Source organism: Nycticebus coucang, chromosome 1 (assembly GCF_027406575.1).
Source record: "Nycticebus coucang isolate mNycCou1 chromosome 1, mNycCou1.pri, whole genome shotgun sequence".
In the NCBI taxonomy this organism is placed as follows: Eukaryota; Metazoa; Chordata; class Mammalia; order Primates; family Lorisidae; genus Nycticebus; species Nycticebus coucang.
In genome coordinates, this window is record NC_069780.1 from 71,732,874 (window position 1) to 71,744,080 (window position 11,207).

Consider the following 11,207-nt stretch of genomic DNA (forward strand, 5'->3'; position numbering starts at 1 on the left):
TTACACCACACTTCTAATGGGGTCTAACCACTTCTCTGACCCATGTTGAAACTACCAGAGAGAGAAAGAGAGAGAGAAAGGTTATTTTAGGGTTTGCTTTTTCAGGCCCCAGCCTCCAAGAAAGTCCATTTCTTCCTTGCTGGTGGCTAAAACTTCATGACCTTTTTGGCCTAGTTAATATACACTTAGAATCACATCTTAGAGGTACAGATTGTAAATGATGATGCCTCTGTCTCCTCCTTTGCTAGTTATAGCTTAGTAATTCTTACCATCTAGGGCTAAGTGTACAAAACACTTTACGGTTCATGGTAGCAGAAATGTTTTCTGTCATATTTTATAGGAGAATAATGTGCAGGCACAGACCCTAGAAATAGCTAAGGATTTTGAATTTGGATTTTCTGCAAAATAGAAGCAAAAAGTCCTAAACCTTGGTCATTTGAGAACTCTAGAGGCAAAACTTTAGTGGTGGAGGTTGGTTTTTAATAAAGGAATGGACAGTTGGAAACAATATCCTTTTTAGGCACACAGAATCTGCTGCATTTAATATAACCCTCGGTCAGTCTGTGAAAGCAGAGTTGCTAAAGGCCACATTCTGACCTCAGACCGTGGGCGTCTATCACTGAGCATTTTATAAAATTAGCTACCGTGCAGCCTGTGTGTGTGTATACACACACAGTGAAGCTAACTTTTACAAACAGCAATATGCACCCGTGCAGTTTAAGATTAGTATCAAGCCAAACTCTGCTTTTTATTTATGAAACTACCTTGTAACTAGAACAATTCCATCCCAAGGTAGGTCCTTGGGGAATGGTAAGAGTCACCTGAGAGGCCCCTTCTTCAGTACCTAATCATACACCATTCTCCAATATCATAAAAAATATAATTTACAGACAGAGGACAGAAACATAAAACTTGCTTCCCAAAAAAAGGGAGAAAGCAGCTAGAAACTTGAGCCTATCAAGTACTCTTAAGCTATTTCTAAGGTCTATGCTTTGCACACTATTCTCTTATAAAATATGACAGAAGACATTTCAGCTACCATGAACCATAAAGTGCTTTGTACACTTAGCCCTAGATGGTATGAATTACTGAGGTACAACTAGCAAAGGAGGAGACTGAAAGAGGCATCATCACTTACAATCTATACCTCTAACATGTGATTCTAAGTGTACATTCACTAAGCCAAAACAGTAATGAAATCTGATGGAAAAAAGCTCATGTCTGACCATAACTAGGCCTGCTCTGGATTTCTTTCCAGTAAAAGAAAACCCAAACTCTGTATCTTCATCACAAAGCCCATAGTATTGTAAATATTGTAAAACCTTATAGTAGAAGTCCTTTAACGCCCCCGAAAGTCCTGTTTTGTAAGTCATATTCTCATTATCTTGTTCTGCAATCAGTCTGATTAAATTATAGGAAATTACTAATACATCACTCAGAATGGAGAGATCAGCTCCAGCCTGTTCTATTTGTTTTTCCTTCTCCTACCCATTAGGAGTATTAACTCCATCAGATATTTAAAAATGAAGAGTGGAGGAGGACATGGCAACTTCAAATGAGGATTAAAGGATATATTAACCCAATCTCAGCAATATGACACTCGTCAGCTTTCACAAATGGCATTACTGACCCATCCCAGAAACCAAGAAAGCTTTGAACAGCACAGCAATGTGGCCCCACTATCGTTTCTGTCATACCTCATGCTATGGCCTAAATATTTATGTAACCCTAAAATTCATACATTGAAAACTAATCCCCAAGGTGATAGTACTAAGAGGCGCGTTCTTACAGAGGTGACTAGGTTATGAGGGCAGAGTGTCCGTGAGTGAGATTAGTGCCCTAACAAGAACCCCAAGGGAGCCTGTTCACCCCTTCCACCATATGAAGACAGGTGAGAAGATGCCATGGTGGAAGCAGAGATAGAGACCTTACTAGACAGTGGATCTGTTGGAACCTTGATCTTAAACTCCCAACCTCAAGAAGTGCAAACAATAAAAGTCTATTGTTTATAAGTTACCTAGGCTAAGGCATTTTGTTACAGCAGCACAAATACTAATAAGACACTTTTATCATTTCTGAATTCAAAAAAATACCAATATGCATAGTAAGTGACCAGTGATAAGAGTTTTTCTCTTTTGTAAAACTAGTGATCCAGACATGATCTAAACCCAAACTACTGGGATTATTAAATAAACTAGTATACTAACCCAGCCAGGCACCATACATTTCTAATCCAAAACTTTCTACAAAAACGCGTTGATGGGCGGCGCCTGTGGCTCAAGGAGTAGGGCACCGGTCCCATATGCCGGAGGTGGCGGGTTCAAACCCATCCCCGGCCAAAAAAAAAAAAAAAAAAACCCACAAAAACGCGTTGACATTAATAGGACTCCTTGTATTTTAAACCAACTTTTGACTCCAGGAGAAGTTACTCCACCAACACACACTCTCCCTGGGTGTGCCCACTGCCTTTGTCCATCTAACTTTACAAGTCTCACAAGACAGAGACTTTTCTACACCTCTCTTGGAACTCTACTTATAGAAGCCATTCAAAGACTCTAAAATCTCAAATGCACAGCAAACTCTAACACTAGTCAAAAGCTGTCCAATTTATACTTCTCCAGCATGATTTATTAACACTTTGTGCAGAGAGACTTGTCAACTCACACCAGCTTTGTCATCCCCAGAGTGAGATGGCAGCATGCAAATAAATTAAAAATCAATTCTTTTTTATTAGAAACTATTCTGAAGCATTAGAAGGAATGTGATTCTGAGCTATCTTCCTTATTTTAACAGGAAAGCTCAGTGATACCCTACTTACTATATTAGGAACACAACGATGGATGTTCTTTCCAGAGAACAGATAGGCATTATTTCCCACATCAACCTAGACTGTTTCTGTGTACCTTGGAATCATTAGCTTTGGTGACAGGATCAGTGAAAATACTTTGCTACTTCAGATTCAAATTTTTTTCCCACATGGTTTCTGCCATGGTTAGTCAGGAGGTACTTGGTCACTGCAAAAATTAACAAGAATAAATAGGGGAAATAAATAAGGGAAATATACCCTTTCTCCTTCATCAGACTTAACAAGATTTTTAAAACTATAAAAATAAGAGATTTTATTGCTTTTCAGTCATTTGCTTCAATTTTACTAGAAAGCAAGAGAGAATTTTTTAAAGTTTTGCTAAGGAACACAGTAACCTGTTCTAGTCCTGACCCACAACTGAGTAAACAATGAAAATAAAACAACTATTGTATTAACTTTTCCTTTGTGCTCCTCCTTGAGACTAGGCACTGGGAAAATTTCCAGTGATAAATAGAATAGGATCTAAACTCATACACATTTATAAGTTGAAGCTAATGAGGAAATCTTAAAAGTGCTGATCACCAGTGGTAAAAAGACTTGTAAAAGTAACAAATGCAGGAGAAAGCCCTTTCTCAACCTTTCCCTCTTCTGTTTGTGATCCCAAATGTAACGTAAACAGTCACAGCATCAGTTTCCATCTTTTCCTCTTCCTTAGGCTGACAAACTTTTTTTAGGTTACGAAGAAAGTTCGGGAGTTTGCTAAAGGTAAGTGGATGGTATGTAGCTCAAAGGGCCTCCAGGTCATTTTTTTAAAAAACATGATTTAAAAAACATGATTTTTTAAAAAACATGATATTCTAATGGAAAGAATTTTTATAAAAAGAGCCACTAACAATAAGAGAGTCACATTTAAATCCCAAAATGATGATTATTGTTCTAGACCAAGAAATACAGACTTTATTTTGAATAATTTTTAAAGTCACCTCTCAAAAATAGTATAGGTTTAACAACCTTTGCTGGGGGCTCAGCACCTGTAGCTCAGTGGTTAGGGCCCCGGCCGCATATACCGGGGCTGGTGGGTTCAAACACCGCCCAGGCCTGCTAAACAACAATGACAACTACAAGAAAAAAATTGCCAGGGGTTGTAGCCGGCGCCTATAGTCTCAGCTACTTGGGAGGCTGAGGCAAGAGAATCACTTAAGCCCAGGAGTTTGAGGTTGCTGTGAGCTGTGACGCCAGAGCATTCTACCAAGGGCGACATGTAAGACTGTCTCAAAAAAAATCCTTTGCTGGTGTTACCTGCGAATTTAATACAGAACTTCTTTTTGATTTGTAGATTGTAGGCTCACCCTTCTACTCCATACTACAGATTATTTTTTTCCTGCATATGTATGAGGCCCATATAACAAAAATGAAAACACAAACACACACACACACACACACACACACATATTTACTTCAGAAGCCCAGGAGGAAATGACTGTGTAGAATTTTAAATCAGAAACCTAAAGCTTAGGTTAGTAGTGTCAGGTTAAAGGCTCACCCATCTCCAAAGCTAATTCGGTTCTGAACAGTCCCATGGGTGTCTAGCTGAACAGAAGGAGCTAGGAAATCTTAGCAGGCCGAAGCCCAGCCTGGGGAATTGCTAGGACTCTATGCCAGGGGTTGAGGCTCACCCCAGACTTGGTATCAGATAATACCAAGTGCTAGTCTAGATTTCCAGGACTAATCCACTCCAGGGTGGAACTTCCAGGTTCCCTGGTGTCTGTTCTACTGAGTGGGATGACTGGGCTTTGTAGATACAGACTGTGCCTGGCTAGTATTACATTTAATAACAGAAATATAAATTCAACACATAGAAAGAGTCTAAGTAGCAATGGTTTATGCTTTAGAAATCTTTCATATCATTGGGGGATGCAAAGACAAGGGGGACGGACCTAAAAGGGAAGTAGAAAGTGTTTCAAATATTCTATACATTTAATTTTCACAAGTTCCTTTTTATAAATTCTAATTTGCACTTCTTAAATGTATGTTTACAGGTTGTACAGATTCTTAAAGCAATATTATCAGTAGAGCTGTTAACTACTTTCATATTTACTCAGAAGGGATCTTTGGCTTCAAAAGCAATTTTCCCCATTTCTTTTCACCAAGATCTCCTTTCCCCACCCCCATTACACACATCACTCCTTTCTTTTAGGGTCAACTTTTAAATTCTGCCCCTATATAACTGCTTAAAACCTTGGGACGCCTTCTATGACAGCAACTATAATCTTCAGACTACTATATTTTAACTTTGATACAAAGCAGTTCTCCAGGGAATGAGAAATCCTCTCACACATAAATACAGCATTTTGTATTAAAACTGGGACTTAGATCTACAATTATATTCCACATTAAATACAAATTAACACTAATTTTTACCAAAGTCAATATTTATTACATCTCTGCACCACTTGCAAGTTTCTTTGAGACTCATTCAGCCCTCAGCAAACCTTGGGTTATTGTGACTGAATTGGAAAATACACCATTTGCCCAGAAATCGCTAGTCCAAATGCAAACTGGTCACAAAACATGTGTAAACCACGCTTAGTACAGGCAGCACACATCCACAAAAATCCATTCAATGCAAGAGTAAGTAGAAACGCTTTGAAAATCAAGGCTTAACTTTAAAAACTGGAAGAATATTTACGGTGTTTCCAAAGGTAATTGCTTCTTCGGTAAAAGTGACTTTGTGTGACTGGAAGAGGGAGGTGATTTTTAAGTGAGTGGAAGGCAGTAGAGAGAGTGCAATTAGAGAGTGAAGTGAGAGAGCCCACTCTGGAAATACAACTTAATCACCAAGCACCAACGCGCAGGAGGCCCACCAAGCACACAAGCTAAAATGGAGCCTGAATTTCCTCTCAGACGGAGAGGGTAGTAGCACGAGGTCAGGGTCAAGGTCACCAGCAGGGCAGGCTGCAGCTGCCCGACTGAGCTACACACAAGAGGGAAAGCGTTCCATCTCCGTCACAGCCGAAACAGATAAATCCCTTCTCTCCCACCCTCCCTCTAACCCCGCCAACATTTTTTTTTTAAGCAGGGGGAGAAGAGAAGAAAGGAAAATGACCAAATAACCTCACCGCCCTGTTTTCGCACACAAGCTCATCAGCTCCCAAAGTTGCCATCTAAGGGCAAGTTCGCAGAGAACGCTGAAGCCCATTTTGTCCGAGCAGGGCAAACCTCCCCTGACCACCCCCCCAACCAAGATCCCAGCCTCCTCTCCCTCCTCCCCCGCCCCACGCCCCCGAAAAGCTCTGGGAACTGCGGCCGGCCGGCCATGTGCACGCACACACTCTTCCACCAACTGCTGCGAGTTTTCTGTGAATCGCAGCGCGGAGCCTCCCAACTTGCCCTCCCCGACTCCACCGCCTGCTTTCCTCGCACAAAATTTCCCTACACACGCAGCCGCCTGCGAGGGATTTTATGTGCATATATATTACATATGTGATATTATCCTCAGAACCTCTAGCGGGCAGGCGAAGAAAGGACTGCACAGGGGCACTTCTTTTTTTTTTTTTAATGAAGGGGAAAAAAGCACAACCCAAGCCCTTTGCTTCGACTCCTGCGTACAGGGAAGAGGAAAGAAAAGAGGAATGTTTGCGGAGCGGACTGCCTGCAAGTGCCCTTGGTCGCCACTTCGGCCGCGGCCCGGGTGACACCGAGCCGCGGGGCACCAGGCCGGAGCTGCCCGCGCCCCCCACCGGGTCCCCAGGGCAGGCACCGCCGCGCTATTTCGCGAGGAAGAGATCGATCGCTCTGCCTGTCTGCAGCGGAAACGCACACACTCACACACAACCCGAGCCCGAGACACCATAACCTTAGCCCTTCCCCCACCCGCCGTGAACTTCAGGTGACCGACCACGTCGGCCTGACACCCGGGCGGGCGGGCAGGCGCTCCGACTCCGCTCCCGCCCCCAGCCCGGGTTTTGCAGGATCGGGCTCCGAGCAGCGCCAAACCGCCGGGAGAGAGGAGTGGGGGGGGAATTGACCCTCCGTCTCCCGGACCCCTCCCTCCCGCGTCCCCTCCTCCCGTCACCCCGCCCCACGCCTTCTCCTCTGCCCCCTCCTCCCTGCATTCAAGGAGCCCGGCGGCCCCGGGGGATATTTTTAGTTGCTTCTTTCTCCTTCACTTTTAGCTTTAGCAGCATCTCGGAACACTCAAAGAGGAGAAAGATTGGGGTGGGGGGAACATAGAGAGAGAGTGGGGGAAAAGTTAAGAGTCTCGCAAAGAAAAGCCGGAGGGAGGGCGGAGAGGGACTGGGGGCGCGGGTGGAGGAGGGGAAGGGGACTGGCCGTGCCGGCGGGTGTGTGTCTCCAGTTGGTGTGTGTGGCTGCCGCCGGGGAGGGTTGTGGATGCACTTTAGTCCTGGACTCTGCTCAGGCTCGCCGGGGAGGGGGTCTGAGAGCCCAAGTCTCGCCCCGCTCTGTCTGCTCCAACTGACCCCACATTTTATTGCGGCCAGGAGCCCTGCTCCTCCCTCCCCTCGGCTCTGCAGAGACCTCGCGCGCCGCGAGCCGCCCTGCCTCCTTGCCTCCGCCTCGGCGCAGCTCCCGCACCCCACATCCGCCCGCCGCTGCCCTGCCTCGCCCCCAGCTCGGCCGCCCCGCGCCCCATGCGCCCCGGCGCGCCCCCTCGCCCCGGCGCCTCGGGAGCAGCCGCCCGGCGGCGTGTGTGTGCCCGTATGTTTGTGTGCGGTGCCCCCACACCCTCCCCAGCCGCTCCCGCCTCGCCCGCCCCCGACTCCCCTCCTCCGCCGCCGCCTCCTCCTGCTCCAGCCGCCGCCGCTGCCGCCGGCGGCTCCGGGGCCGACCAACCCCGGCGCAACCTTTAGCCGGAGACGGACCTCTCCCCGGATCCTGTGCCCGGCGACTGCCGCGCGCCCTCGCCCGGACACCCCCAAACGCCATGTCACGGCCCCCAGCCCTCCGCGCGCCCCGACCCCCGCACCCTCAGGCACCGGGATCCACAAGGAATTTTTTTAAAGATTCCAACCTCTCCCACCTCCCCCTCAACCCCCCGATAAAAACCCTGGCATCCACACTACTCCCCTCCTCTCTTCTCTTGCCCCCTCCCCCCGCAACCCGGAGTGAGGAGGGGGAAGGAGAAGGAACGGGAGAAAAAGCCCGATCTCAAGGAAAAAAGAGGGGGGGTGAGAGAAAGAAAGAAAAAGAGAGAATAGAAAGGGCACGGGGCTGATCATCACCAACATGGCTGCCTCAGCATAGACCTAAACGAGGAGTAACCCGGGCTGTGTCTTTGTCAGTTTCACCTCTGTAACCCTAAACTAATGCAGAAAACAACGGAGGAGGCTGCGGAGGGGAAAGAAGAGAAGGAGGGCGAGAAAATGGCACGAGAGGAGGTGGAGAAGGGATGACTTACGTGAGGGAAGGCGCTTGGGCTGCTCCTGCTTCCTCCTGGGCATTTTCCCCCTTTTCTCACATTCTCCTCCTTGGTTAATGTGAGATCAAATAAACCCCGGTGGGGGCAGAGAGGCAGACACTGGCAGGAGCCGGGAGGTAGTTGGGGGGCGGGCAGGCAGGGGAAACCCCTTCTCTCCGGTGTGTGCAGTGGGTTGAAGCTTGTTTCCTGGAGCCAGAAGAGGGGTTTTCTTCTTTTCTTTCCTTTCTTTTTTCCTTTTTTTTTTTTTTTTTTTAATTTTTGGTCGTGCACCTGGCTTGTCCCCGAGCGTAATATTCTTCAATGGAAACGGATCTAATAGGTGTGAGTGTGTGTGTCCTATGCTCGTATGTGTGATGGGAGGTATAAATAAATGAGTGCCGGTGCGGCGGTGTCTATGGCCGCGCTGTGTCTCCGAGCCCCTAACACTAATGTCGGGATCAAAGGGCAGCGGCGGCGGCAGCACAGCTTACAGCTCGCTCTCTTGCTCTCTCTCTCGCTCGCTCGCTCGCTCGCTCACTCTCCTCTCGCGCGCTCTCTCTCTCGCTTTCTGTCACACACACACACACACACACACAGAGGCACAGACTGAGGGAAAGAGCGAGACACACACACACACACACACAGAGCAAAGAGGAAGGTGCCCTAAGGCTCCCAGGGCGGACTCAGCCTGGGATTTACTACCGCTCTGTCTGGAAAGAATGGGGGGACGCGCGTGCGGGGGTGGGATGGAGTTCCTCAAATTTATCCCGCTAGTGGACAAATCTAGGGGAAAAAAGTTTTTCCCCACTCTTCAAACAACGATTAGTTCATTATTTTACTGATTTTTTAAAAGGACATTCATTTTGCACTTTCTTTTGTTTGTTAAACTACATTTTGTTCTGTATAAAATTCTTCAGGCATTTGTCACTAAAAAGAATTACTCTCTCACCCCATCGACCCTAAGTCTGGAGGGTACAGTCTCCCACATACTCTCCAAAAACACTCCAATAAAAGTAATTTTTTTAAAAAATAAAAAGATAACGTATGGGGAAACCAATAACTAGGTTGACGGACTAATTGCCCACTGTTGGAGTGTCCAGTGGAGTTAAAACTGAAAAATGCTCCTAAATGATAATTACAGCTCCTTGACAAGGGGGGAAAAATAAGATTGGGTCACCTCTGATGGTTGGTTTAACTGCCACATGATGCTGTCTCCTGCCATAATGCAAATATGTGAAGTTTACCCTGAAGCAGTTCCAGTGTGTGTTATGAGCCCAATATAGCAGTTTTCATTAACTGATACATACTTTCATTACTTTACAAATCACACATCTCTCTTCAAAGAGAGACATAAAGGGGAAAAAATAGAAAAGGATGGGTCTCACTCTAGCACAAAAGGTACTTGGTGAAAGAGGAGTGTTCTCTTTGTGACTTGCAGTCATTTGGATAAAAGTTCACTCAGAGGTTGTTAATGATTTAAACTCCAAAACCTGCTACTATAATTGAAGTAAAAATGGTCTGAAGAAGAGCTGTTTCATAAAACTCTTTGTAAGAGGAAACTTTGAACTTAGTAGAATACATTATATGTCATGAGTCAGATGTAGCTAAAAAATAAAAAGGTGCATTATTTAACTATATCTTCCCTTTTTAGCTTTTTTAAAACTCTGACTCATCATCTTATTATGTTAAATATTTTCCTACCAGTTTTTAAATAGGCTTTTTCATCAAAGAAGGTAGAGGCAATGTGAAGATATAGAGCATTAAAATGACACTCTGGAAGCCTGCATGGATAACAAATGCCTCTTTCAGGTTCTGACTTAATTCGGACAACTCCAATGATGTTCAAGAGAGCCATGAGGCTTAAGTTGTAACCAGCCCCTTTAAAAATAACAATAAGGCTTGAACGCTTTTATTAGCAAAGCTTAAAGAGTACTGTATCTCCCAAAAGATGTCTTTCATTGATAATGAAATCTCAGGATGAACCCCTCCCTGCCAATACCCCTCCAAAATCTACTTCCCAGTAGCAAGTAATGCTATCTAAAGCAAGGTTTGAAACACCTGCTTGAATTTGGTCTAAAACCAGAACATAGAGCTGTCAAGTTTAAAATGGATCATCGACTTTAAGCCAGTTCTTCCCCGAATATTGGTTTTTAAAAACTAGTAGTTAAGTTTCCCTGCTTTAAAATTTCAAATAGAACTATCTTTCAACTCAGATCAAATTCAACTTGCTGTGACTTTGACTATTGTCAGTAGCATTGGACTTGAAATTGATCTATGAATGACAAATCAGAGCCCATCCATTCCAAGTAGACCCATTGCCCTGAGTGTGTAGGATCTTTATACTTAATCAGAGTGTTCACCACACTCCACCACTGCTCCCTTAGAACCTTTGGCTGGGATGTTGAAGATTATTACTCTGTATAGACACACGACCACCTTTTCCTGAATTACTATGACTCTTTGCAACGTTTAGTACACTGTAATTGAAAACACGCTTTAGGCCTTTCCTCAAAGCAGAGTACATTTCCTGCGACCTTTTAAAGGCGTGCAGTCAAATGCTGTCAACTTTTAATTATATAGGTGTTCTATCAACAGCCAAAAGCACTTTTAAATTGAATTTATTCATACCTCCATCTCTTTCCAAAAATTATTTGAAGTAGCACACAACAATAGAAAATGGAAATAAGGACAGAACACAATTTCTGCTTGAACCTCAGGTTGGTGTCTCTATGTTACAAAACACTCTCAAGGTCATTTGCATCTCACCCTCAATTGCTTTATGCTCAGGGAACACCAACTAATTTTAATGTTAGACTAACATAAAATATTAGGAAGATAAATAGCTGGAGGTTACTACAATGGATTTCAAAATCAAATAAATAAATAATCTGGGGAAGATATGTTTTTCGGTGCATGTACTATGAACAATTAGCTTGGATTATTGTTGACCATACTTATCAAATTGGAATATTCTATTTTATT

At 44.7% G+C, this 11,207-nt stretch overlaps 1 protein-coding gene across 5 annotated transcripts in view; it reads right to left on the minus strand.

Moving 5' to 3' along the window:
- Positions 1–8,819, minus strand: part of ZNF827 (zinc finger protein 827) — a 192,825-nt gene extending 184,006 nt beyond the window's left edge. For all 5 annotated transcript variants that reach the window (XM_053582211.1, XM_053582206.1, XM_053582210.1 and 2 more), the window contains exon 1: positions 8,226–8,819. In XM_053582211.1, coding sequence (XP_053438186.1) covers positions 8,226–8,268 — 43 coding nt within the window. In that variant the 5' untranslated portion in view covers positions 8,269–8,819. The remainder of the gene's footprint in view (positions 1–8,225) is intronic.
- Positions 8,820–11,207: the final 2,388 nt, after the last annotated feature.